At 38.6% G+C, this 27,835-nt stretch overlaps 3 protein-coding genes and 1 long non-coding RNA gene across 4 annotated transcripts; 1 reads left to right on the forward strand and 3 right to left on the reverse strand.

Moving 5' to 3' along the window:
- Positions 1 to 5,977: 5,977 nt before the first annotated feature.
- On the reverse strand, positions 5,978 to 7,108 carry LOC121946946. Its single transcript, XR_006106049.1, has 3 exons — positions 6,983 to 7,108; positions 6,193 to 6,268; positions 5,978 to 6,095 (listed from the first exon to the last, which is right to left on the reverse strand). It is a non-coding gene; the product is annotated as an uncharacterized LOC121946946 (long non-coding RNA).
- Positions 7,109 to 9,909: 2,801 nt separating this feature from the next.
- On the reverse strand, positions 9,910 to 14,987 carry agmat (agmatine ureohydrolase (agmatinase)). Its single transcript, XM_042491786.1, has 7 exons — positions 14,646 to 14,987; positions 13,060 to 13,262; positions 12,865 to 12,913; positions 11,642 to 11,837; positions 10,613 to 10,792; positions 10,405 to 10,489; positions 9,910 to 10,320 (listed from the first exon to the last, which is right to left on the reverse strand). The coding sequence occupies exons 1-7, from the start codon at positions 14,930 to 14,932 to the stop codon at positions 10,247 to 10,249; spliced, it is 1,074 nt and encodes a 357-aa protein (XP_042347720.1). The 5' UTR covers positions 14,933 to 14,987; the 3' UTR covers positions 9,910 to 10,246.
- A 1,308-nt stretch (positions 14,988 to 16,295) lies between these two features.
- Positions 16,296 to 19,730, forward strand: LOC121947127 (tubulin alpha chain). Its single transcript, XM_042492038.1, has 4 exons — positions 16,296 to 16,379; positions 17,304 to 17,526; positions 18,406 to 18,554; positions 18,643 to 19,730. The coding sequence occupies exons 1-4, from the start codon at positions 16,377 to 16,379 to the stop codon at positions 19,621 to 19,623; spliced, it is 1,356 nt and encodes a 451-aa protein (XP_042347972.1). The 5' UTR covers positions 16,296 to 16,376; the 3' UTR covers positions 19,624 to 19,730.
- Positions 19,731 to 20,402: 672 nt separating this feature from the next.
- pink1 (PTEN induced kinase 1) lies at positions 20,403 to 27,712 on the reverse strand. The gene is made up of 8 exons (XM_042492037.1): positions 27,266 to 27,712; positions 25,734 to 26,024; positions 24,711 to 24,814; positions 24,440 to 24,622; positions 23,333 to 23,496; positions 23,114 to 23,241; positions 22,550 to 22,780; positions 20,403 to 22,024 (listed from the first exon to the last, which is right to left on the reverse strand). The coding sequence occupies exons 1-8, from the start codon at positions 27,620 to 27,622 to the stop codon at positions 21,740 to 21,742; spliced, it is 1,743 nt and encodes a 580-aa protein (XP_042347971.1). The 5' UTR covers positions 27,623 to 27,712; the 3' UTR covers positions 20,403 to 21,739.
- Positions 27,713 to 27,835: the final 123 nt, after the last annotated feature.

A 27,835-nucleotide genomic window follows, 5' to 3' on the forward strand; every position in this document is an offset into this window, starting at 1 on the left:
AGTAAAACTCCAGTGAAATGTGATCCTTCAACTCTTTTAACTAAACTTGTAATTTAGTCCTCTTTGCGTCCTCCTCCTGCTTTGTAATTGTCCATGTTTCCGGATGGTTCTGGTAATCTACGGTTTCTGGTTGTGGAATGATGTTACAGTCTGAACATCCCGACCTCAACAAGACGGCCGCATGGTCGCTCATGGTGCATGCTGTTCATTGGCTCCGCTTTGCAGCCACCACTGAACGGCGAATAGCAATGATCCGCAGCAGGAACAGGACAGCACCTCACATTCCCACTGTCACACCATTCCTCTTTTACCGTAAAGAGGAGAAAAAAGAAGTCAGCGGGCTGAAAACTCTGTGCAGGATTTAGGCAAGTTTCAGTGAATCAAAGGATATTACAGTTCCTTATATTCTATCGAAAACTGATGCAGCACAGAGTTTATTTTCCCAACGCCTGTATGTTGGCTAGAAAGACGCTGGCTCAGCTGCTGCCCAGCTTCTCCTCTATGCTTTCTGTTTACACAGAAAACCTCGGCCTGGCTAGCTCGCAGAGTGGCAGTAGAGGAGAGTTTACAGATGGATGAGTTGATTTTCTTGTTCCAATCAGTGACTTGAGGCCACATGCCACCTCTGTCCAAAGCCAACCACAGAAAGCAGCACCAACACTTGCAAAATAGACAGAAGAGCACACATTTATCAAAAATTATGCAGAGATGACGGAAAGACTGGAAAAGTCCATGCCTGCGTTAATGTCATGTAATCATTCCCATAAAAAATCCAGAATTAGTTTATTTGCAAACAATAAAATTAGTAGGACACGTCTTGTGTCTAGTAGTTATGCTTTAAGTCCATTCTCGATGTATTTTCACTGGAGGTTTCTAGTTTTAACATCACAATTGTTCAGAGATGGGCAATATTTTGAATAACTGTATTTCAAATAAGGTTGCAAATGTAAAATAGAGACTCTGCAGACATGAAAAGGGGAAGCATACAACTTTAGATAAAGAGACAGAAAGCCCACAGGCCCAAAGCAGAGCAGTGGAGGTTGGGACCTCTGCAAAGGTTGGGAAAACTAATCTTTGGGGTCCCAGGATGATTAATAAAAAAAATAAAAGCATATCTTTGTGTTTTTTTCAGATTTTCTCCTCATTTTTGCCTTTGCTAGTGAATAAATGGGTAATATTAAATCTTCACTCACTTGAGGAAAGATTTCTATGCTGAGCTGGTCACAACTGGTAGAAAGGGTGACAAAAGACTGCAAATTGTTTATGTCAGAGTATCATCAGCCAAAAAGGTTGAGATTCTTAACATGACAAACAAAATCTTGAAAAGAATTCGCCCCGAAAATAAACATGAGGCTCTTCATAACACCAAAATTATATCAAAATTCAGTCTATGGTACAGTGCTAAATGCAGGAGGAAATGTGCAAACAGGAAGTGAGTAAATTATGCACAAAAATTTGATTCAAGTGTTGAAAATGTTGAAAATGTTGTAGGAGGCAATTTAGGAGAAAGTCACAACATTTCTTATTTAAGGAAGCCGTTTGAACTCTTGAGTATTGTATTAGGTACCATCCCATTAAAAATACAGAGATAATACGCAAATAATACACAAAGCTGCACTATTGATTGATTTGTGTGATGAGCCCTTTATTATTTATCTGATGTGTCTTTATTATTATTAATATTAAATTTATTTATTAGTATCTCTTAAGTATTTTTCTATGCACTCAGCAGATGCAATCGAATTAAAATTGCTGCCACCTCTTTTAAATGTACTCTTTTTTACTTTTAACTTTTTTGTTTGTTGTCTGATGAATTGTCTTTTAAAAATGTGCAATAAAGCCATAAAAGGCAGTTGCAATATTTTTGTTATTTGATTTTTGAGCTTTTTTGTTTGTAAGATACTCAAGACCACCACATATATAAACACCACAGGCTTTATCTAAGAGACTGAATCCCAAATAAACTGCACTCCTCAGAGCAGACATTTCTTATGAAGCTCTCTAGAGTCCTCTTGAATACAGGAGAGGGATCATTTCTGGTCTTTGACTGTGAATACATACTGAAAGCATCTCACTGACCACAGTGGTGTGATTTGGGGACTCCTCCCTTGCCTCCCGTCAGCAGAAAAGTACTGGAAAAATTGTGTCAAACATGTTTAGTCAAAACTGTCTCAACCCATTATTATAGGTCCCAAAACCAATGTACCATTCAACAAAATGTTAAGGATACTTCGCAATCCTCGACTACTTCGAAGTCCTCTGTGACTCATAAACACCATCTTTGGGTGTCTGAGTTTATAGTCCAGTAAAACACACAACTGTTTTACCAGCATGTGGACAGTATCTATGCACAGAGAATAATTAATTAATGATAAAAATAAAAAAATCATATCTAATTTCTCTCTGGCTTAACGCGGCTGAAGAGCTGGGATTTACGCCGGGGAAGAGATCTGAATAAACTACAGAAGCATCCAAATGCAGATATTAAAGTGAAGCTTATTAAACAGCCTAATGTCACTACTGAGAGACAACTTCATCCAGCGGGGACGGTCCTTCATAAAGTTAAGTTTAGGAGCGGTCTGCGAGCACAAGCCACATCTGATCAACTCCCAGTTTTGTTGCTGTGTTTGCACTTTGCACACATTATTAGATGCAGCCATGAGGTTCGGTGGTGAAGACGTCTGACGTCTCTCTCCAGCACTGACCAGCTCTGTGTGTTACATTAGAGAATCTGCAGGACAGTTTGTGTTGCCAACTGGAGCTGCAGCTGCAGAAAACAGCTGTGATAATGAGCGATGGATCAGCCAGAGAATATAAAATGCTTCCGCTCTCAGGCGGGTCAACGCCCTTGGACTCTGATACACATTGAGTTATACTAGAAGAAAACACACAGCTTTTTTCCCCACTTCCTTTCATTCAGCTCTCATATGTGGGTCATATCTTTCCTTGCTCCCGCTTTCATTTTCACCACATAATTCTACAATATCACATTTTGTTAACTGGAGCAGTTCATTAAAGAGAGTTAGCAAGAATGTTTCTTTTAAATCTCTTTGCAGACTGGAAATTGAACATCTTGTTAATAGCTGCTCTTAAAAATGGATAGAAACTGTATTAGACAGAGAGCAAGAATAAAAAACAAAAAATAAAGCTGCAAGCGGCAAAGAACAAGGTCCAAGTAGATAGTCGTATTCAACTTTATATGACATCAATGTCCATTGGAAAACATACCACATACATGCTTCACTTTTGGCACGTAGGACTTGTATCCCGGGGATTCAAAACCTGGACTTTTGTATCCCTAGAGAATCACATAAACCCCTTTCCCACTAAAACGAAGTTGACTGTTACAGCACCTACTTTGAGGCAACAAGTGTCACATTTGTCCTTAAGTGGTGGTTGGAATTTGTAGCCCAATTGCCAGTTTTGTGACATTTGTTCATATGGTTTTCGCTGCATAAACACTTTAAGCGAAGAAAAAAATAATAATAATAAGAGATATGACAACAAAAGAAAAGCAGTCAAACAGCAAGCATGGCTGCTTAGATCCTTTATAACCATTAACAAATTTTCAGTCAGTAATTTTTTTTTTTAAAACATCTACCCCTAAAAGCTCATTTATGAAAGTCTCCAATTCTACTTACAGACACACGAGAGTCTTTCAGTAAATGCACGGCCACAAGTAAGTAAACTGATGCATGGATTGCAACTCTCTCACAGAATTTGACTTATTCCCTGAAGTGAAACTGAGTATTGTCATGCCTTATTGTTTTAAACTTCACAGAGGAAACTAAACAAAAAGGGAACAATGATTATCACAATTAACCCCGAGATGAGTCAAGTCAATAATCAGATGTGTAAAAGATTAGTCAGATTAGTAAAATTAAAATCACTAAGGGGTCAAGAGGATTCAAATGAGAGAAAGTCGCCATCAGAAACATTTCAGCAGGTCATTGGTGTCTGCATCAACGTATCAGACGCCCGAGTGGGCGTCACTCTACTTTTGTCACAAGCTCAAAGAAGCATGAGGAACACTTACATAGCAAGTCGAGTCTATCTATAGCGGTGACTTGCATCCAAAAGACTGTGCCATCATTCACTAAAATAAACGCAGATGCATGAATGAAATGTGTGCATACACACATTCAAACACACACCGGAAAAATTCGACACCAGAATGTCGCTCGGCTCTGGCGTCCAGTTCACCGGACATGCTCAGACTGCTGGATTACTTCAAAATGACGTGCATCTGGTCGTTTCTTTCACCTCAAGGACAAACTAAGAGAGGACAGCTTTAGTGCATGCACAATATTTAAATGTAAGTAGGATTAGCTGTTTAACACTGTTCATTATTAGCTGCCCCCTTCACTCGCCTGGATGAAGGATAATTTGGGTTTGCACCGTTGAAGCAGTTTGGGATCACATCATCCACAGTGCCACGGAGGTGACTGTGTAAACACACAGCACATTTAGACTTACAACTCATCTGGATCTGAACTCTGAAAAGGTCAGCGCGAGCTCTTGTAGGATTTTATTATGTGTCAGAGAACAAAGTCCACTTTATGTTGGCTTCTTCTCTGCACACAGACACTGACATTTGATCAAACTGCTCCATTTAATAGAGGGATGGAGACTTACCAAAACAGGACTTAAGAAAGCATGGTTACACTCCATTCAGTACTTTACTTCATAAATTAATGGCAATTAAGCCTTAGCAAATTGGTTTGATTTTTTTGAGAAAACATGGGGGGAGGCAATGATTAACTTGGCAAGAAATGTCCCATAAACTTCAAGAAAATAGAAAAAGGTGACAAGAAAATGACCTGAAAATTAGTTTTAAAAACTAGAGAAATTATTAAAAGCTAATAGTTTTTAAAAAGTAGGGGAAATTGTCCAAAAAAAAACACATTTATATTTATTATAATTCTTAATAACCATTTTATTTATTTGTCTTTTTTTAACCTTTGTAGTCTTTTTTTTTAATTCCAGGAATTTTACTGTAACTCATAACTTGAAACTTCTCGTGTTTCAGAAAGAAATCAAGCCAATTTGCTCAGGTTTCAAAGGGTTAAATGCTTTTTTTTAATGGAAGGCTCATGGTCATAAAAAGACTCAGACTCTTAATTTTGGTAGAAAATAAAACAGCTGTTGGAAACGTCATTTAGAGATCTTTCTCAGGAATGCACTTCCACATAACTGCAACGTCACCAGTTTGATTCCAGCTGTGGACTTTTATTACATGTCTCTCTCTCCCTCATTTCCTGTCAGACTCTTCACTGTCAAATGTCCAGGAAATGCCAAAAAAAATCTTGAAAAAAAAAGAGATGAGATATCTCTTGCTAAATATGGCAAACATGAGCAGTAAGTGCCCTCTGCTGGAGATAAACGCGACATTACCATGAAGACTAAAATGACTTCTCTATTTATTGGATACAAAAGACCGACTCAAGCATCAAACTAAAAGAGCAATTAGAGAGGGACACTTCATGATGTCTTTCTCTTTTACCTTGAAGACAAATACAAATGCCACAACAAAATGAGATCCTTCTCATTATGAAACTTAATAGTCTTGTTTGAATTTTCCTGCCTGATAAACACCCATTTCTTTCAAACTACCTGTCTCAAGTTTGTAATACAGACTTTTTACTTATACATTTTTCAATCACCAAGATTGAAATGAGATAACCATGATGGTGTAACAGCTTTTATGGTGAGTTGCTCCCTTTATTGCAATCATTATAGATTGTTTTAAGGAGAATAACATAAACTCTTACCTCAGTACCATGAGACAACGTGATGACCACAGAGAAGTCATTTTGGGAGTAATCCTTCTTTGGTAAAGCTGACAGTTCATGTTTGATTTGCTGAAAAGTGAAGATTAAAATAATGTTGTTAATACATGAGCTGAAACTGTTGAAAGATGTGATTTAATTTGTCAGAAGAGACAAAAGCAAAAGATTCGTACTCTTTTTGTTCCGGCTTTCTCTTGACATCCGCAATGAACCTGCGTGCTTTAAAATCCTCTCTCCAGCTCACCGTGTCATTCACAACGAGGAGGCCACTGCTCCACAAAGGGAGATCTAAAGGGAGATCCTAATCTAAAGAAAAGTAAAATACACAACTTGAAATTCAACAAAACAGAATTTAAAGATATACTCTGTATTCATATGATGCAAAAAAATAAACTGTGCTTACCTGAATATTCGCCCATTGTGTTCGTCCTTGAGTCTTTGGACTCGTTCTCCCTCTCAGGTTCTTCAAAAAAAAAAGGCTTATCAAGAAATTAACGAGACTGTTAACAAAATTAAATTGGAGTGCGTGAAATAGCCACTGTGTTACTGTATTGGACAGATAAAATCACCTATCTTTGCCTATTAAAACTAGAGAAAACATTAAACAAACAAAAAATCACATTGACGAGCCACAAATGACACAATAGTGTTTTTGCATAAAACAAAGAGAGCTGGAGGTGTTATAAGACAATTTTGGTTTTTTGCTTGGATAAAAAAATTGGTCATAAGATACTGTAAAAACAAATTATTATAAGAATTTTCCTGCACTTTTGATATGCTAGTCTTTGATACATGTTTTAAACATGTACATGTTTACACAATTTATTTAAATTTGTAAACATTTTTTTTGACATTTACACAATTTATTTAAATTTGTAAACATTTTTTTTGCTTTTTGATTTTAAATCATCTTGTCATCCATTAGATCGTCTTTTGGTATTTTTTCTTATTATTAATTGTAAGCAGTGTACTTCTGATATTATGATCAGGTTTAAGTTGAACAAAAAATTAATCATTTAATGGGGCTAGCCAAACACTGTAAACAGCACAGCTATGATATTAGCCAAATATTCACAGGTAAGGTTAGAGTAAGGCCAGGTGCGACAGGCAGCACGGTTAGCAGGTGTGTAATCAGCCCTGCACGCTCACGTTAAATGATAAACTTCGGCTCTGCGCGTTCACAAACATCTTACCACGTGAGTCAGTCGGTGTCCTAAAATGCGCGCAATGTTTCCACTCGTTTGTAAAAGTTAAACTGCCCCTTTTTCGTGAACAAATATCTAAAAGTTGGCGTTTCATTTGTCGTATCTGCGCGCGGCTGAATTAGTCATTTCCTTGTTTACGTCGCCGTCGGCTCTGATTGGTCCGTTTAAGAGCGCTGCGACTCTGCTGTTATGTTGAGTTAATACTCAACATAACATAACAAAATAAACAATAAACCACGCAATTAAAACGGGTGGCTGGACTTTACTTTAGTTATGAAAAACGGTTTAAATGTTTGTTGAATAAAACATAAACGTTTGTTACTAATGAGCTGACATAAATACTAGCTTAGCACAGATAATTGACATTCTACACAGAAAATAGTAAATGATAATGATACACAATCATAATATCAATGCAATGCGTAAATCAATAAAAGAAATAAATAAAAGATGCTAAAAAATGCTGCTTTTTTGTTATTTGTATGCTTGTGTTCTCGATTATCTGGCATACTTTGTACATGTACTTTATACATTGTTAAATACAGCTTTTAATAAATAAATACATTTTAATAATGTTAGTTTAACCAGCAGCATAGTAAGCATGCTATTGGTGGTTTTCACCATATTTACCTTCTTCACCATAAGGTGGAATGTAACTAAGTAGGCTACATTAATGTTACTGAAGCACTTTATTGAAGTACCAAGTTTGCATACTTTCTTTTTTTTATTTGAGTATTTCAGTATTCTGCTAGTACTTTATATTTCACTCCACACCATTTAAAGGTACAGTGTGTAGGATTTAGCAGCATCTGTTGGTTGACATAGTATGTACGATTCATTACTGTTTTCACTATTTTATAATCAACGGAAAATAAGAATCATTGTGTTATCAAAAAAATAAAAAAGCCAAGGGTCATTTAAAAACAATCTGAGGGCCACAATTGGCCCCAGGGCCAGACTTTATACATGAATGCACCAAATCTCTGAGATGCAAATATACTTTGTATTCTTCAGTTTTTAAATGACACTCAGTCACTACTGTTTACATAAAAATAACACGAAAGGCCTATACTATATGATGCAATACTATACAATAAATCCACTGAGCAGTACTTTATACAAAGCCTTTAAAATTGACCCCGCATTGAGAAATATTAAAATGATTTTACATGAATTTGTTGGTGATAAAAACAAATACATTGGTTCTTGACATATTCATCAGTATTACCAAATCAATTGTGGTTAGTGTTTTTTTTTTAATGTGGAGGATTTTTCTTCATATTGATATTTGTTCTACCAAACAGCTTGGTCTTATGCAGTAAAGACATTTTTTTTTTGTTTTTATACTGATGACATCCAGCCTTAGTTGTGGTCGTGGTTCTTGAACAGCCTGAGCCAGAGGGACTGACAGCAGTAAACTGTGCACTTTAACCAGCATGTCAACAACATGTCAACCAAACGAGACCGTACCTGATAGAAAGATCACCTCTGAATGGTCCTTCAGCTGCGTCCACATTGACTCTGTCAGGAAGGAGGTGGTGCAGGAGACGGAGACTCTGTAAATCACCCAGATTTATTCAGCGGCCTTGTCCTCAATATGAGTTGAAAGGGTTGACGTGTGTTTCTTTATAGATAGGAAGGCGGGCAACGAGTCACCTTGGTAACCCAGACACCTCATCTAAACTTACAGTCATCAGTGGCAAAGTGAAGTTTTTCCATGATGTATCAACTACATATCAGCTGTGTTGTTCGCAGTCAGTCTGATAAACATTGTGCATGAATTAAACATTGCATTTGAAAGTTACAACAAGGTGCAAGGCTACTGGAAATCAGCGTCAATGAGACGAAAATGCATGCACACTGACTCATAACCATAAAATAATTTAAATACTTTCAGTCCTCAATGAACTTTCAGGTCACCAGGTGTTAAAATTTGACATTTTCATAACTGAATAATTGAATTTATAACACACATGTCCGTCATTTATCTGTACAACTTCATAGCTGACAGGTTTGCTTATTCAGACTCCACATATTTGACTCTGTGGCAGTCAGAGACGATTAACGATTAACATCGACATAACAGAAGGAGCTTGAGTAAATAAAGTGGTTTGAATTAATTATTCTCTCTTTTCTGTGCACTGACCTTTATGCATTTGGCGTTATTGAAACATAACCTAACTCATTTTTTCTGTATCGTTGTGCTTGTGCTTTGTAGGCTAAAGATATGAAAAAGCACATTTTTGCAAACAAAGCTTTTCATGTCTCGAATGCTGGTCAGTGAGAAGGTCTGAGAGCCCTAAGCTATTACTATTATTATTACTACTACTTAATTTTTTTTTTTAATTTAATTATTTTTTTTATTTATGATTTATTTTTTTAATTTACTTACATCTGTTCACACATGATAAGTCAGAGAAAATTACCATGTGATGCAAGAGTCAATCTCATCACATCGCATTCAAGGTCTGAAGTGCCTAAATTTATATATTTTGTGCAACAATAGAATTTTTTTGTCTGTGAGCTTCTGAACAGCCTGATACTATTACTGCTGTAACAGCAATTCAACCTGATGCATGTCTCAAAGTATGCCATGCTGGGTCCTACTTAAGGCCTAGAAAGCCCTTGAAAAGTCCTTGAATTTAATGTTCAGGAAGGTGTGAAAACTCTGTGTCAAATATGTTGAAACCACAGCATAAACAGCTCCACAGTGTTATTCATACATTCAAAAATTCAAAATTGTTACTGGATTAATTTATATGTATGTGCTTTATATATGAAGAAAATATACGAAACAGGTCATATATTATAAAAGGCATTTTGGGTTCTGAATGTTTTCCAGATGGCATTGTATAATATAGAATAATGTGACGTGATACATTAAAGTGAAGTCAAACTTAGTGTTTGCTTGATTTATTCATTTATTTCATCAACATGAGCTGTAAAATTGTCATTAATATAATTTTGTTGGTACTGTGTGTTATATATGATATAATCTTTTCTCTTACAGACCTGAGATTATCATTTTGAAGAGTATGCAGCTTGACTGATAGGATGAATATTTTGCATGGATATATCAAGACATCATTCATCATCTCAACAGTTTTAATAAAACAACAAAAAAAAACATAAAATTGCACTGATGGGTAATTTGCCTTCCTTATTGGTTTATTTAGCAGGACAGTCTGCTTATTTGGTGTCTGTATTCATCATAATCAAACTGCCTGAACTGTTCTATGCGATCAGTACTGATCAGTAGTATTTAATTTTTGGGAGGACGCACAACATTTCAAAAAGGAGGTTGGCACCAGTCAGTGCAGTGTTCCCTGTTAAAGAAAAATATATAAATGAAAATGGCTTAAAAACAATAATAATAATAATTTAATGAAAAAATAAAGCATGAAAAGTACCTGTGGTGTCGTAGGGAGGAGATACCTCCACCAGATCACATCCAACCAGGTTTAGACCCCGGCAGCCCCGAATAATCTCAACTCCCTAAATCCAACCGAGATAACAGAAATATATTCATACTGCTGAGAAGATAAAACTCACTTAAAATAAGAAGCTCCTGTTTTAAAGTCACAGAGGACAGTTTAGGGTCTGTTTCAGCATGTTTACCTGTATGGGTGTAAGTCCTGCTATCTCTGGTGTGCCGGTTCCAGGGGCGAAACCCGGGTCAAGAGCATCGATGTCGAAACTGAGATACACTGGACCGCTGCCCATCTGAGCTCTGACCTCAGCCATCAGAGGCGCAAGAGATTTAAACCAACACTCCTCCACTTGTACCACCCGGAAACCCTGCACAACAAACACATCAAAGACAATCGCTGCTTTTTAGGCTTCAACGATTACAACATGCAAAATTATTACTGTCCAACAGTCATTTTTCCAAAACAAGTGAGCACAAAACAGACAGGCTGAGTGGACAGAGCAGGTGCCCCATGGATGAAGGCAGTGTCCGTGCTGCAGCAGCCTCGGTTTGACTCCCGCTTTGCTGCATGTCATCCCTTCTCTCTCTCTCCCCTTTCAAGTTATAATCTGTCTTTACTAATACAGACTAAAACACCTAAAAATAATCTTTAAAAAAATCAGCTGGATAGCTTTCAAAAACATGGGAGGAAGGAAATTAGCAACAAAAGAAGAAATTACCCGAAAATTAGTGAGGAATTAGTAAAAGTACAAGATTATTACCTGAAAATTTCTTTAAAAAAAAAAAAAAAAAAATTCAAACATAGGAAATGAAAAAGAAATAGAAACTGTGTGTGGGAGTTCTTCAGAATATTATAATAATGTTTTAACATAATTTTAAATATGTAATTATGATCATTATAAACATATTTTTCCCAAGCTTTTTTCCTTTTTTCCCTAAACATTTTCCCTAGTTTTTATTTTATTGTATAATTTTCTAAATCTATTAATTTATGCAAATTTTAGGACTATTTCTAACCAGGTTAGAAATAGCCCCCCCCATGTTGCACCAGTTTCCTCAGGTTTAAAGTGACGCAGCTCCAGGGTTCAAAGCGTTAAATAACTACACAATAACTAAGACACTGCTTGCTATCACTGTGGATGCATTAAAAACCAGAATGTTTGCATTTGTCTTCCCTTGTGTTATATACAAGACCTCCAGTACTGCAGCAGAGGTACCTGTGCCCGGCTCCATTCGTATGAATCTGCAGAGTAACCGGTACCACGCAGGCCGATCTGGACCACTCTCTTGCAGTCCAGCAGCCCCTCCTCCACACAGCGTCTGAACGGGGTCCCGTGTCCAATCTTCTCCCCCAACACCACGTCACTGGTGTCCGCATGAGCGTCCACATGGATCAGACCCACTGGGCCATGCCTGATAAATGAATACAGAAGACACTGAGTGAGGCACAAAGAATAATTTATGTAAACAACTACAAACAATCTACAAGTCATGCACAAAGCAGCGGCGTGCACACACTTTTTTTTACCCGGGGGGCCAAAGTGGGACACAGCCTCGTGCAGGGGTGGCATGAAGTACAAGCTTTGGCATTGCTTTAATTTACCACTTTCGTCTCCACTACTCGTACCTACTTCAATTACTAACACTGAAGCGTTTTACATTTCTGTTTGTAGTTCAGTTTAAAAGATAAAACCGACCAATCACAGCACAACTGAGTAAAACCGCGCAAATCCAGTTTACCCGTCAAACAGGTCAAACTCGCTGGGCAGGCAGACAGTCTTAACGGGGCAGCACCTGATTAGATGCTTCCAGCTTCTTTATTGTGAAGGTTTACTGCTCTGATATCTTTTAAAATTATCTTTAAAATAAAAACATCTTTGGGTTTTGGACTGTTTGTCATCTAAAGATCTCACCGCGAGCTCTCACAACTTGTGATGGGCATTTTTTTTTTTTTTTTAACTTTTCATAGATTAAATGATTAATATTGTATTGATGTGTTTCTTTGTTCTGTGATGTGTGTCTGTTTATTCAGATTTACCTTGAGGAGATCGAGGTGTATGTGGTGAATATTGGGGCAGAAAGAAACTTTTTTTTATATAAAACTGAAAAAAGGGGGTAGGATTTGAAAAGTGCTCAGTTCCTCCAACTATTTTTCAGACATGAAATTTGTTTACTGAATACGTCCGATGGGCATTCTGTTGTTTTTCTTGGTTATATTTTAGTTTGTTCTCCAATTGTATTTGGAATGTTCAAAATAAAGATAACTAAATAAAATAAAGAAGGAATCAATAGATTCTAGATTAGAGCCTTTATGCATTTTCTCAATGTGGAAACAAGAAGTTATATCCATATTTATCAAGTTAAATAATAGTATTCTGAAAATATAAAATCATGTTCAGCCCGTGGAATCGAAACACTTACACTTAGCTGAAACACTTACTTCTCAGCGACAGCTTGCAGGATTGGATATGCGATTGTGTGATCGCCACCTGCAGAGAGCAAAGACTTCAAGGACCTTTGATCAAACATAAATTGCAGTTTATGAGGCCACTAAAATGCTAATAATAATACAAACGCTGCAGAGCTTTGATAAGAAGGTGGAACATTTTGTAAATACTCCTCTTGTCAGTCTTACCCATAGTCAGAGGAATACAGCCGGCAGCCAGGATCTTCCTGTAGGCCTCTCTGATGCGTTTGCAGGTGTCCTTCAGGTCATACACGTTCACATTGACGTCCCCGATGTCCGCCACCATGAGGGACTCGTACGGTGCCGCCCTTGTGCCGCTGTTGTAAGATCTCAACAGGGCAGATTCCACTCTGATCTGCCTGGGGCCAAACCTGCAGCGGTGGAGAGAAGATTTGGGGTTTAATGTCAACGCTGTGAAGCAAACGGCACCATTTTGGACTGTAGTTATCAACAAAATACATTCACTCAAGTGTAGCACATTTGTTGAAGTACTTGTACTTTAATTGAGTATTTCAATTTCATGACACCTCTATTGACACTGCATTTGACAAGGATATGTTTTCAGTCACAACCATAAATCACTCAGTGTATGGACATAAAATTAACTGGCAACTAGTCTGATTATCAAATAATCATTTTAGTCATTTTCAAAGCAAGAAAAAACAAACATTTGCTGACTTCATTCTTCTAAAATGATATTTTGATGCTTTTCTTTGACATAGATTTTAATGCACTGAAAATCTTTGGGTTTTTGATTACGTCAGATGTCATTTAATTTTCTCAAGTTTCATTCCATGTATCAAACTACAATATATGTATTTCATGTATTTTGACTTTTATTTAATATATTCTGACAGTCTTCCATATATTCAAACTTTCATTCTATATATTCCAACTTTCATTGCATACATTCATGTTTAATTCCATATATTCAAATTTCATACCATATATTCATCTCTCATTCTCTATATTCAGCCATCATTCTAAATATTCTAACCTCTGTTGCATACAGTTAGGTTTCATTTCACATACACATCAACTTTCATTTCATATATTTAAGTTTGATTCCATATAGCCAGCTTATATTCTATATACTCAACTTTCATTCTAAATATTGTAACTTAAATTTCAATTATTCAAGTTTCATTCCATATAACCAAACTTTAATTCAATGGATTCCAACTTTCATTGCATATTTTCAAGTTTCTTTCCATATATGAAAACTTTCATTCTCTATAATCTAATTACACAAGTATATTTAAGTTTCCCTCCATAAAAATCCAAATTTCCCCATTGTGGGGCTAATAAAGGATTATATTATCTTATCATCTCTCATTCTATATATTAAACAAGTTTCAATACATATATTCAAGGTTTATTCCATATAATATAACTTTCAATCCGTATATTCAAGTTTCATTTCATAGGCTATTTTCAGCAATTACAATCCATTTCTATAATAAGTGTACAGTGTATCTATATTCATCTATCTATCCACCTATCTCAATGTATGTCCGTGTGTGTTGTTGTTATATTCCCAACTATGAAACTCTAAAAAGTTGAGAATATGACTGAATTATTCTCCTTCTGAACAAAATTTGAATTTACACCCTGAAGTCATCTAGTTAAAATGACATTACTGTTACAAGACTATCAATGGGGCTTGCAATAAAACGCAGTTATAATCTGATCCTGGCATGCATGCAGCGTACTCGTGACCAGCAGCCGCAGGCAGCTACAGAGAAAAACACCACCTTGCACCGGGTCGGTTCGAGGTCCCGGTGTCAATCGGGACGCCGACAAACGCCGCATCGAGCCCGTCCGGCGTCTCCTGGAAAGGCAGCTTGGCCATGGTGGGGATCCCCGACACTCTGGCCACAAACTCGGCGCTCGGTGGCACATTGAACCGTTTCCCTGAACACTTTCTGCTGGGATTCACGCGCAGAGCTCGCGTGTCGCTGCAGAGAGTCAAAGCTGCACGTGCAGTCCCGCTGCAAATAATAGCGCGAGATATTTTAAGGTTTCTCCAACATGAAAACATATTTGCTTTGAGTTTTGAACGAGCTCTGTAACTCCAGCTGACGCCAGTAACCGGACTTCTGCTGCGACTTTACGTGTTTCTTTGTAAGCTCGTAATCTTGTGTATCAACAGTACAAAAACTAACAAAAAGTACATGATAACATTAAATGCACAAATTATTGACCGTGCGCTGCTGTGATAAACGCATGATCTCTTATCATCACATAAACGCTGCGCATTATCATCTTGCCGAGCATGAGAGTTACATTTTTTAATTTTCATGTCTTTCATTTATGTGCTTTGAGTGTCTTAAAGTTACGAAATGGTTGTGAGCCTGAAGGCAGCACGAGGCCGTAACGCGGCAGGTGGGAAGGGGCGCGTGCGTAAACATAACAGTAGCGTATCTATTGGGACTTTAAAAATCAAAATTTAAGAAAGTACAATTTTGCATCAGTCAAATTTAAGACAGTAAGCTTTATGAGTTATTCACACCTGACAAAAGAACAACTCAAGAGTCCAACTCTGAGTTACAAAGAAACAATTACGATATAGCAAGAATAAAATAAAAATTATAAGATGCTCAAGGTTTTTTTTCTTTATATGGATAGAATTTTAACATTCACATTCAAAATAATGATTTATTTTTTTTTAGACATGATGAAAACAGAAATGATGGTGGGAAGTCAAAATAACAATATAATAAACCACAAGAAAAAAAAAAGTCAAATTTAGAATTTTGATTTTGACATTGGCTACAGTCTTATCATTTTGATTTAGGCTGCCATTTCAGCATTATGAGTTTGTAAATAAAAAAAAGTATGTTTTTAATGTTTTTAATCATATTTTTTTTTCCTTTTTTTTGGTTCCACACACCTTCCTGATAGTGTTTCAGATTTTTGGGAGGCCAAAACACCACATTTTTAGCCAAACTACTTACATTATATCTGCCTTCTAATCTCTTGGATATCCGATAACTGGAGTTTAACACACTGAAAGTGACAACCTTAATTTAAAAAGGCCCAATGGTGAATGATGATAACTAAAAAGCAAAATTAAGTCCTGGTCCCAGCAAAAGTGGTGGTCAAATATGAATTATGTTTCACCTGTCTGTCTCCTTTGATTTAAGAGTTGTTGGTTTTTTTAAATTTATTTATTTACTTTTGCACCTGTAGCCTGCACAGCATGAACCAAATCATTAACACATTCTCAAAATGAGGGTTTGGGGTCAAAGTCAAAACTGAACCACAGCGTCATTTGGTTTGTGTGGTTGTGGATGTGGCTCAGCTGCTGCAGACGGAGGAGGAGGGTTTTTTAAATGTGTGCACTTCAGCTGTCCTCCTCAGGAGGCAGAGTGTGTGTGGAGTGCAGAGCATCAGCAGATCCGCCTCAGACAGACGCCGCACACCTCAGACAAAAACACTCTCCAGACTTGTCTCATTACATTGCATAATAGCGACAAGCCATCATGGTAAGTGCTGTTTTGATTAGATGCAATTTTGAGCATTTTTATTCTCAGATTCATTGTTTATTGACTGTATTGTAGTAAATTAAAATTAAAGGATGGGGCAAATGGGTCGTGCAGGAGATTTCTCTACAAAAGACTTTGTTGTCTCGGTATATTCTGCACCCTATAATGAGTATAAATTGTTTTATTTTGAATATTCTTGCTGTCAGGCCATTGAAAATGCTAAAGTTTTTTATATGCATTCCTGCACAAATGCCTAATCCTCTTACCACATAACTCGTCTTAACCAGTTTAGGCAGACTGTGCTTGACCACTCGGTTAACATCAACATACCAGTTAGTCACCCTGATTTTCTAGTCCTTTTATATAACAGCCTTTACATAAATAAATATATATATGACATCAATTCAATGCTCCTTGTCTTGAATATTATTTTATGTAGAATTAGAAATACTCCTGACAGCCTTTATGTGTTACATAAAACTAAGCCACCTACAATATCTCTGTTTGATACGCTCGAATAAAGAAAAAAAAATTCCATGGCTAATAATGTCAGTGAGAATGTGGCTTTTTAAAGAGACAGTGCTCTGCATAGTGTCTGACCTATTTAGATAATCCTCTCCCTACAGTAATCCTAGACAGTCTTGTGTCGCAGCACAAAATGCTCGGCTCCTGTAAAATAAATGCTAGACTGAGCCTCAGTCAGACATGATACCGTAGATAATAGACAGTAATAACAAAAGCTTTTCACGTTTGGAGGGGAGAATTACGTAAAACAGGTTGTGCTGATCTGCAGGACTATTTAAAGGTGCTCTGAAAAAAATGCTCCATTTTAATTAGCAGCAGGGGTTGTGGTTAATCTGTGTCCTTTTCCAGCACTGCAAGATTCAAGTTTCTTTAATCCAAATCTTCCTCTGCCCCCTGCAGCGTGAGTGTATCTCCATCCACGTCGGTCAGGCCGGTGTCCAGATTGGCAATGCCTGCTGGGAGCTTTACTGCCTGGAACATGGGATCCAGCCGGATGGACAGATGCCCAGCGATAAAGCTATCGGCGGAGGAGACGATTCCTTCAACACCTTCTTCAGTGAGACCGGAGCCGGAAAGCACGTCCCCAGGGCTGTTTTTGTGGATCTGGAGCCCACTGTCATCGGTAAATTCGAACGTGTCATTAATAACCAAAACACAGCCATAAATCAGTGTCAACAGTATTAACTTTGTCTGTAGGTTACAACACAACCAACTATGCAACAGCAATAAAAATGAATTAGAACAGACTTAGTTACTTATGATAGAAGCGCAAATATCAAAGAAAAATGTCCAAATCCTCAAAATCTACAAGTGTCCAAAATCCAGCACACAAAGCGCTCCTGAAACTCTGCAGGTGTGGTATGACGCCATGCAGTGGGCAGAACAAAAGTGGGTCTCAGGTGGACCGCAGAGCTGCACCCGGTAGAATTGTCCCTCTTGGCTCCCTGACAATCAAGGTGACGGCAACGATAACAAAAAATTAGGAACATTTATTGTTTAACGTGCCTAACTTTAGTGGATCATAATATATCGGGTATGGAATTAATCTGCAGATGCTCCACTCCAAAATGAGTCCAAACTTTTCTATAAAAGTCCACTTTTGAGCCATAATGAAGACCAAAAGGTGCCAGCAACGGACCGTGATGTTTCTTGGTTTTGCCAGGACGATTGTCAGAAAACTTGCAGACCCGACTGGCCAGTTAAGAGAAGTGAGGAGGAGGAGGAGGAGTCAGCAGTCAGTTACTGTATAAAACAGTCAGTAAAACAGGTTTTTCAACAATTGTGAATCACTGAATCCAAAAAAGGTCTTTGAGCACACTGTCATAAATGTGTACACAAAATATTAGGCTGAGGTCCAGTAGTAGGGAAGACTCGATACACACACGTGATCAGACAGCCATGGTCCCCTCCAGTCCTTCACCTGGAAAATATAATAAAGACATCATGTCAAAGGTGTGTGATCAAACCTTCAATTCATTTCTAACTGAGTCGGTCTCCTCAGATGAGGTGCGCACTGGGACCTACCGCCAGCTGTTCCACCCCGAGCAGCTGATCACCGGGAAGGAGGACGCTGCCAACAACTACGCCCGTGGACACTACACCATCGGCAAAGAGATCATCGACCTGGTGCTGGACAGGATCCGCAAACTGGTGGGTAACTTCATATTCCTAATGTTGATTCAAGATATCAGACTGATTCACTGTGTGTTATCTCAAATATTTGCCTCTGCGTCCTCAGGCGGACCAGTGCACTGGCCTTCAGGGCTTCCTGGTTTTCCACAGCTTCGGAGGCGGCACCGGTTCCGGTTTCACCTCCCTGCTGATGGAGCGTCTGTCCGTCGATTACGGCAAGAAGTCCAAGCTGGAGTTCTCCATCTACCCAGCTCCCCAGGTGTCCACGGCTGTGGTGGAGCCCTACAACTCCATCCTGACCACCCACACCACCCTGGAGCACTCTGACTGTGCCTTCATGGTGGACAACGAGGCCATCTACGACATCTGCCGCAGGAACCTCGACATCGAGCGTCCCACTTACACCAACCTGAACAGGCTGATCAGTCAGATCGTGTCCTCCATCACCGCGTCCCTTCGTTTCGATGGCGCCCTCAATGTCGATTTGACAGAGTTCCAGACCAACTTGGTGCCATATCCCCGAATCCACTTCCCTCTGGCCACCTACGCCCCTGTCATCTCCGCTGAGAAGGCTTACCATGAGCAGCTCTCAGTGTCCGAAATCACCAACGCCTGCTTTGAGCCGGCCAATCAGATGGTGAAATGCGACCCTCGCCACGGTAAATACATGGCTTGCTGCCTTTTGTATCGTGGTGATGTGGTGCCCAAAGATGTCAATGCTGCCATTGCCACCATTAAAACCAAGCGCTCCATCCAGTTTGTGGACTGGTGCCCCACTGGTTTCAAGGTGGGCATCAACTACCAGCCGCCCACTGTAGTTCCTGGTGGAGACCTGGCCAAGGTCCAGAGGGCTGTGTGCATGCTGAGCAACACCACTGCTATTGCAGAGGCCTGGGCTCGGCTCGACCACAAGTTTGACCTGATGTACGCTAAGCGTGCCTTTGTTCACTGGTATGTGGGTGAGGGGATGGAGGAGGGAGAGTTCTCTGAGGCCAGAGAGGACATGGCGGCTCTGGAGAAAGATTATGAGGAGGTCGGAGTCGACTCCATCGAGGGTGAGGGAGAGGAGGAGGGAGAGGAATATTAAAAGGGACACAAGTTAAACAGATAACAAATGATTTCATTTGTTCTTAAGCACAATTCAAACAGAAATGTTTGTCTATTCATTACCAGCCTGCATATTTTCAGAGTGAAAGTCATTCAAATGCCTGTTTGGCTCTGTCTTAAATAAAACTCCTGTAACATGAAGTTATTTGTGTGTTAATTATTAAACGTTGTCTTTATGTCTCTGTGCTGGGGACAGCCGTGGACGGAGGCATTGTGTTTTTTTACAACCGTTTGTCTGTCGGATTAATTTCAGTGAATGTAATATCTCAAGAAGGCCTTGAGAGAATTTCTTCAAATTTGGCACAAATGTCCATTTGGACTCAAGAATGAACTGATTAGATTTGGGTTGTCATAGATCACTGTCACCTTGCGTCCATCTCATTCTTATGAATAGACTTATATACTTGAAGACCTTGAAGGAATTTCTTCACATTTGGCACAAACGTTCATTGGACTCAAGAATAAACTAATTAGAGTTTGGTGGTTAAAAGTCTCTGTGACCTCACAAAACATGTCAAAACACAATTTCTGATAGGATAAAATGATAAAGTGGTGACAATTTATAGCTAAAAAGTCAAAGGTCAACTTGACTATGACTTTATAAAGTTGGCATCTTTTTGCCCAATCATCTTCCAACCGAATCGTTCCTAAAAAATAATAATTTGTACGACACCAACTCTGTTAACTTAAAAAAATGCACCTAAATTAACTTAACTCGCAGAGGTGTTAGAACAAAAAAACACACAATTGCACAATTGATTCAGTGCTCTTTTCAGACCAATACTTTTATTCTAAAACTCAGCAGAAAAATCTACAAATATCCAAAATATGTCTCACCATCTTCAGTATGAAAACATACACACTCTACTTCTTGTATTCCTCACTGTCCACATGATTAGGATAACCTACTTATTCTAATATGATGCAAGTTCTGATAACAGTTCAGTGATAGAAGTGTGATGGGCTAAATTCACTCTGTTCAAATCATCATTTTTAAATAGAATTTTTCTGAATCTATTATAGTTAAGCTGGCAACTAACACCAGTGAGCCATAACAAAGGCTCTGAGCGAGTGCAAACATGAACATAAAGTGCAAACCACAGGAACAAAAACAAACCAAAATCACAACAACAATCTGCATAATCCCATCTACCGTCATCACTGTGATAACTTTGTCGTAACCTGTTGGGGAGGTTTTGACGTTGTGCAGAACGGGCTGAATAAGTGATTGTTTGCCTCACAAATTTACACCGACACCCAACCAGTTCACAGCTGACAATCTGATGGACAACTAGCTGTTTAAGGGCCACATGACGTTACCTGTGAATATGTCAAACTTATTATCACCCTACACAGTAGGGTCTAACATATACAGTATGTTGTTTCATTTTTTTGGTAAAATATCTGCATTGTCCTTAACCTTATCAGTCCAGTACTTCTGCTCAGACCCATTTAAATCAAGCAAATAGGTAATTAATATAGTGCGTAGTCTTTCTTGGCAAATATCTAAAAAAGTGTATCAGAGCTCGTAAAAGAAAATATCCACTCCTAAATAAACTTACATTTTTATGGCTAATTTAGTTGTTTGGTGTTCACAAACAACAATCGTTTACAGAGATATTAATTATAGAAAACATCAAGATTTTTTTTTCTCCAAGCAAAGTAGTCTCAATTGTTGGTGATGCAATGCACCCACAAGATTGGTCGCTTTTTTTTTTTTTTTTAAAAAAGGGGCATAAGCAGCACTTTGATTTAACTCCTGCTGATCCTGCAGAAATGCTGAGTTTGTGCAGACACTGTGGGAAATTCAGATCAGGAAATTCAACAATATTGGACAGCACTAGTTTAGGAGTGAATTACACTATTTGATAATTCAGAAAAACTGCTGGAAGACACTGACAGTCACAAATGATGCACAACAGTCTAAGAGGACAGTGTCAGTGGAGTTTCCTTCAACAGCCATTAGATTTGAGTTTCAGGTCTGTAAATATTACAAAGATGTCTCACTGAAAATTAAAGCAAGTTTTATCCCTAAACTTCCAGTCTTTACATTTTAGCAACTCTTAATCTATGTGTCTGAATGAGTAAGAGTGAATCTATGCAGACAGTATGCTGGCCTGACGCTGCTCCCGCCCGTACAGGAGGAAGCCCACAGCCGTACGCAGCTCCTCCAGGTCCAGGTTAGACAGGAAGCTCCTCTGAAGCTCCGCCTCCACCGTGTTCCCGCTGGGTCCACTGCAGCCCCTCAGGAGAACCACAGCAGACTGGCACAGCAGCCAATCAACTAGCTTCTTTATGCCAACGCTGTCCTGGTTGGCCAGAGCCTTTCGTCCCCAGAGGCTGAGATGTAGCATGTTAGCTGCCACACGGGCACTGGGACGCTGCGGAGTAAAAATAACACGTATGACTACTGAAGTATCAAGAGTTGGTTAACTGTTAATGTTTCCACGCTGCTGGTAAACGTCTACAAGACAGAACAACAGAGCAAATTTGAGGAAAATTGAGGAGGAAAGAGGCCTTCTTGAGATATTGTGTTAACAAGAATGAGACAGACACAAGGTCATGTGACCTGGATCTTCGAATTACGACCACCGCAATCTAATCGATTAATCATGGAGACTTAGTGAACGTTTGTGCCAAATTTAAAGAAGTTTCTTCAAAGCACTGTTAAGATATCCCATCCACAAGAATGATACATACAGAGAGACAGATACCCTGAAAACATACTGCTGCCCAGCATTAATATTGCCAACATGGAGGCAAGAAGAAAACAACTTAAAATGTTACAATATAAGGACACTGTTATGATTACATAAAAAATGCTCAGATTTTCTGATTTCAGATTTTCTTTTCCAGGACCTGCAGACAAAGACCTCCTAACAAATCCCTCCCCGCCCCTGCTGTACCTTGCTTGGGTTCCTCCTGAGGAGTAATCCGATCACGAGCTGCATATCAGCTGGAACGCTGGAGGGCAGAGGTGGAAGCTGCTTCTCCTGGTAACTCCTGCTCTGCAGTCCCGCCGGACGATAGAACGGGTTATTCTGGCCGAATATCTCATAAGAGATGGCCCCCACAGCCCAGGCATCCGCCTTGCTGTAGTCAATCACCACACCACAGCCTGGAACTGCAGAGGCCACCTTTGGGCAGACGCATAATGGAAATGAGAGGTCATTAAACATGTGATTTTTAAAGCAAAGTCAAATTATAGTAGACTGTAATGATTTATGAATTATTTGTGATGATTTATAACTGTAGAAGTCATTGTTTGAGCTGAAGGTTTTTATTTGTATGTAAATCTGTGTGTTTTTGAGAGGGCCACAAAGTCTTTCACTGTCAACAGCTGGCTATCTCGGCTTCTTTATGACTATTTCAACAAGTTCAGATTGTACAGAGATCAATAAGAAACAGCTCAGCGACCGTTACAACAGTCCTCTTTTACCTAATAACAATAAAGAGCGACTTAAGTCTACCTCAGGGGCCATCAGGGAGGCGTTCCCTCCTCTGCTGACCCACATGCTGTTGAAGGGCAGCTGTAGGTTGGAGTCACTCTGGGCCAGGCAGCAGCCAAAGTCAGCGATGACTAAACGAGGGCAACCCTCTGCATAAAAGCAAAATCAAGTCATGTTAACACAGAACTGATGGAGTCAAATCTTTGAATTGTTCTCTAACTGACTGAATATTTCGCTGACCCGAGTCAAACTCCAACAGTATGTTGTCCGATTTGAGATCCCTGTGAGCGACACCCTGTCTGCAGAGGTGGTCGACCCCCTCGAGGAGCTGCAGCACCATCAGGGAGCTCTGCCTGCCGCCCAGTGAGGACTTTTCCAAGTACTGTCGCAGCGTGCCGGGGTAGCTGTAACACAAAAACAAACAAGATGTAAATCCTTCTGAACTAGATACATTTTTCTACGTTCTAATCTTTAAGATTCTGATAAAAAAATTAAATCCAGTTTTTGACTTCATTGTTAAAACAGCAGGAGTCTGTTTGTTGGAGCATTAAACAGCACTTGCTGTTACCACCATTAATAATGGGCACAAAAAAATTAACCCAGGACTTAAGGATTATCACTAGGTGACCTTTGCACTTTAAAGCATCCTAATTCACTTAAACTGATGAAGGTGGTGAAAAATATGGAATACCATTAAGTCAATAATTAATAATATGACTATAAAATAAATCCTGAAAATAAATAAATGAGGAAATCAATATACAAGTGTAAACATAAAAATATAAATCAGTCAGTATAGTAATTTAAGCTGTTTTTTAAATGCATTTTTCAAATGACTACGTTTATTCATTTCTGGGGACTTTTATTTTATATTTCCACAACTGTTTTATAGCACTTTTTATTTACATTGTGTATTCGGCTATAGCAGCTCAAATTCAATGAGCAGAAACCTCAAGTGCAAGGACTCACAGCAGGCTGGTGGGTCTGACCTTTGTAACAGTAGCAACTGCCAAGAGTCCCCGCCGGATCTGCAAACTTTTATTTTTTGCTTTTTATAAATACACCTTTTATCACACCAGAAGTGAGACAAGAATTTGCTAGCTAGGGCTAATGGGGTGCACTAGTAAGCTATGTGTATGTGTGAGGTAACTGTGCCCAATTCATTTACGAATAGAAATAAAATATGGAAATAAAAGTCACCTTAAATAAATAAAAGCAGTTCTTGAAAAAAAGTCAACAACCTATTCATTTTTTAGCTATACTGACCCATTTATTCCTTTGCCATATTTATTCATTTATTTAATACTGACTTTCATGGTATTCCATAAAAAAGATGGCAGCTCTTACTTCTTCATGACGAGGAAAAGAGTGCGATTGTTGCCCAGGCCAGCCGGGTTAAGCCTGGCGGGCAGCACATCGGGATACTCTTCTTGGGCACCCGGTAGCAAAGGGACGTCCGCTGTGAAAGCCCGGTGCACTCTGATCACATTAGGATGTGCCGACACTCTTTTGGGCAGGACTCCAAAATGTCTGCATGTAGAGAGATCGCAGCAGGTCATTAGCATCTCTCTTACACTCTGTTCCGGCTGCAGGTCTATTACTGGACGATAATACACACCCATCCAGAGTGAGCTGTCCTTTTTCCTGCTTTAAGGCCAGGGGGCCGGCAGGCACCAGCTCCTGCGACATGGATCTTAATATCGCCTCGCTTGACGATCCTGCCTACAAACAAACAGCATAAAGACTTGTCAGTACTGGTGTTTGCTTGATATTGGTTTCCGCACTCAAGACTACAGCCTAAAAATGTGGAGAAAAAAATTGAAATGGGGTAGACAGATTATCGGCCAATCAGCCCATATTTGGCTTTTTGCCAGTTATCTGTATCTGAATTTCATTTTAATAATCGTCACTAATTTTTTTTTTTTTCAGCTGATGTTTATTTTGCCTAGGGTTTTTTTTTTTAAAGATTGCAAAATATACAAGCAAACCCACTGTTAACAGTGTTTGTGTTTCAGATATGAAACAAGAAGAAAATAGTAATAACTATAAACATAATAAAACAATAATAAAATTAAAATAATGAAATAATAATAAAAATAATACTACTTCTACTACTAATAGAGATGAAAAAGAAATACACTCATGATAATAATAATCATATTAATGAATTACTAAGAAAAAAGTACATATACAGACTTACTATCATCATGAAAGTGTATTAAAAGGATAAACCAAACCTTATATCATATTATTTATCTATATAGCAAATCCATAAAATGAATGAATGTAAATGTACACTTAACCAACACCAGCGATCTGCAATACATGCAAAGAAAGTGTCAGCATGAGAGGAGCTTTTACTTTGCAACACCTCAGGGATCTGTTTTTATTTGTTCATTATTTATTCATATTTTCTCTGAACTTTATGGAAAAAAAGTTGCTGGGAACTTTGATGATGTTGAAAGACTTTGTTATATTCCAAATTCTAAATTTGGACAGAAATATTTTCATTTTTATTGTTAATGCATATCGGTTACAAATATCGGTCATGCATGTCTTTAACTACTAATAATCGGCGTCGGTATCGGCCCTGAAAAACCAACGAGTCGACGCCTAGTTTGGAATATCGTAGAATACTGACCCCAAAGTTCCACATCATCTTGATCGCCATGGGGAAGGTTCTCAGCGAGCAGCATGTCAGAGATCGAGCCTTCTCTCCTTCCTCCTCCTCCTCCCTCCTCCTCCTCTCTCTCAGCTGCACAAAAGAGTTCTCGACGTTACTCTCCTTCTGCGGAGCAAACCGAGCTGCAGCCTCGTACACAGCAGCATTGGAGCCTTTCCCGATCTGATTCCCAATGATGTAATCCTCCAATTTATATCCAGAGGTGAACGGCTTGAGTGGGCTCTGGAACCTTTTCTTCCTAAACACCGCCTGCAGAGTGGGAAAAATACTTTTTAGACAACGAAAGAGTGCAATTCGCATTCTGAGGTCATGTAAAGAACAACAGATTCAGTCAAGGAAAAATACAGATAATCTGCCCACTGGACTTAAAATCCTTAAGCTTTTTTTTGGGAGGCGGGCAAAAATAGTTAGATAGTTAGATAGTAGAGTTAAGATGAAATCCCTTTTCAGTCAAATAATGTGTTAGAAGCTTTAATACAGAGATGTTTGTGTGCACATAATAGGTTACAGTTAATATAGCAACCAAAGTGGCTTATCTGGAAGAATATGGACGTTTTTATTTGACTATATTAGTTGTACTTCACATAAACCCACAAAAATACAGATCGATTTGCAAATATGCATAACTTACTCTGTAAACACATATTTCAATTTCACATTAAAATGTTATAGGTTCTAGAAATGTAAACATTTTCCCCATAACAAACACATGTGAAGTCATATTTATGCATCTGTAGATCTATTGTTACATGTTGAATGGGTCCTCGCACTTTTGTGGCTCATGTCCGGTCAGTTTGTGGACAATGTGACATCCATGACTTCTCTGTATTTGTGGATTTTGACAGGATTTGATAAACAAATGTACAAAAACCATTTTACGTGTAAAACTGTAGCCACAACTGCGTGCATTTGGTATTTTTTTAGTTACACGTGTGTATATAGTGTATTTGTTATGTTTTAGTTTATTTTATATTACTAACTTACTTATTTTTAGTCACTGCAATGATAGATTTTACATGGGGGTGGGAAACAAAAATAAAAAAAAGTGTCTGACGTTCATCATAATTCATTTTACCTGCTTAAATTCATAAAAAAATAATTTACATTACAGTACAGTTTATGATTTTTTTGAGTGATTGATTGATTGGTGTCTTTATTTTTAAAATGTAAAATACAAGAACAGGAGATAAAAACATACAAAAAAAAGTGACAGCTACATATATATGTGGTGTAAACATCTATTTCTAAATATTTACAATTCTTTACAATGATATATTCTTTATAGACACCTTTTATGTATATATAATTTTACAAACGAATCATATTTTATATGCAAAATCTCAGTCAGCAAATAGGTCTAACTTGTTGGCAAACTATAGTTATCAGTGGAGTATAAGAAGCATGAACTGGAAATATTCAAGTACAGTAAAAGTACCCTAAAACTATATTAATATAGTACTAAAGGATAACACTTTTTGTGTATGTCATACCTGGATCTCCTCACATGTCGCCACAGTCTTTCTGTCATCCTCCAGCTGTTGTTCGATGAGCCCCACACCGAGACCAAAAGCCAGAAACACGGCCCTGTTTCTCGGGGACGCTCCGGTGAATCTCCGCCTGAAGCCGGCGGACTGCAGCTGGGCTGCCAGGCCCCGCAGAGAGGTGCGGTAGTAGCGGTACCGAGACGGCAGGAAAGCCTGAGGCTGAACGGTGCGGACCGACGGGCCTACACGAAAACGGTCAGCTCGGAGCTTTGCTGCGACTCGGCCACCGGATTTTAGGAGACCCAGCTGAAAGACCGACCGGCCCAACTCTAGCCCTCGGCTGATAGCGTGTTTCACAGACATAATTTACCCAAAAAGGTAACTTAAGCTGTTAAAAATAAGCCCGTTTCTACCAGGCAGTTCCCGGCTGCTTCTCCAACAAGGACGGTGATGTAAACAAAACAGCGGTTACTGAGCATGCGCGGAAATGACAGTCGACCTAAATATATTTTCCTCTTTTTTAATAATTTTTAAAATGCCGTCTGAATATTTTATGTTGCCTTCAGTACATGTATT

The sequence above is a fragment of the Plectropomus leopardus genome, chromosome 8, assembly GCF_008729295.1.
Source record: "Plectropomus leopardus isolate mb chromosome 8, YSFRI_Pleo_2.0, whole genome shotgun sequence".
NCBI classification, from domain to species: domain Eukaryota; kingdom Metazoa; phylum Chordata; class Actinopteri; order Perciformes; family Serranidae; genus Plectropomus; species Plectropomus leopardus.

Bases quoted from the DNA above. Each gene is read 5' to 3' on its own strand.
- agmat (XM_042491786.1), bottom strand. From the start codon at position 14,932: ATGTTTTCATGTTGGAGAAACCTTAAAATATCTCGCGCTATTATTTGC. The intron at 13,263-14,645 runs GTGGTGTTTTTC...CCACCGCTGCAG, and splicing joins TCGAACCGACCCGGTGCAAG to GTTTGGCCCCAGGCAGATCA. The intron at 10,793-11,641 runs GTACCTCTGCTG...TTTGTTGTGCAG, and splicing joins ACGAATGGAGCCGGGCACAG to GGTTTCCGGGTGGTACAAGT.
- pink1 (XM_042492037.1), bottom strand. From the start codon at position 27,622: ATGTCTGTGAAACACGCTATCAGCCGAGGGCTAGAGTTGGGCCGGTCG. The intron at 24,815-25,733 runs GTCAGTATTCTA...GTTTGTTTGTAG, and splicing joins AGATGATGTGGAACTTTGGG to GCAGGATCGTCAAGCGAGGC. The intron at 22,025-22,549 runs GTACAGCAGGGG...TTTACTCCGCAG, and splicing joins TCAGGAGGAACCCAAGCAAG to CGTCCCAGTGCCCGTGTGGC.
- LOC121947127 (XM_042492038.1), top strand. The intron at 17,527-18,405 runs GTAAATTCGAAC...CGGTCTCCTCAG, and splicing joins TCTGGAGCCCACTGTCATCG to ATGAGGTGCGCACTGGGACC. The intron at 18,555-18,642 runs GTGGGTAACTTC...CTGCGTCCTCAG, and splicing joins TGGACAGGATCCGCAAACTG to GCGGACCAGTGCACTGGCCT.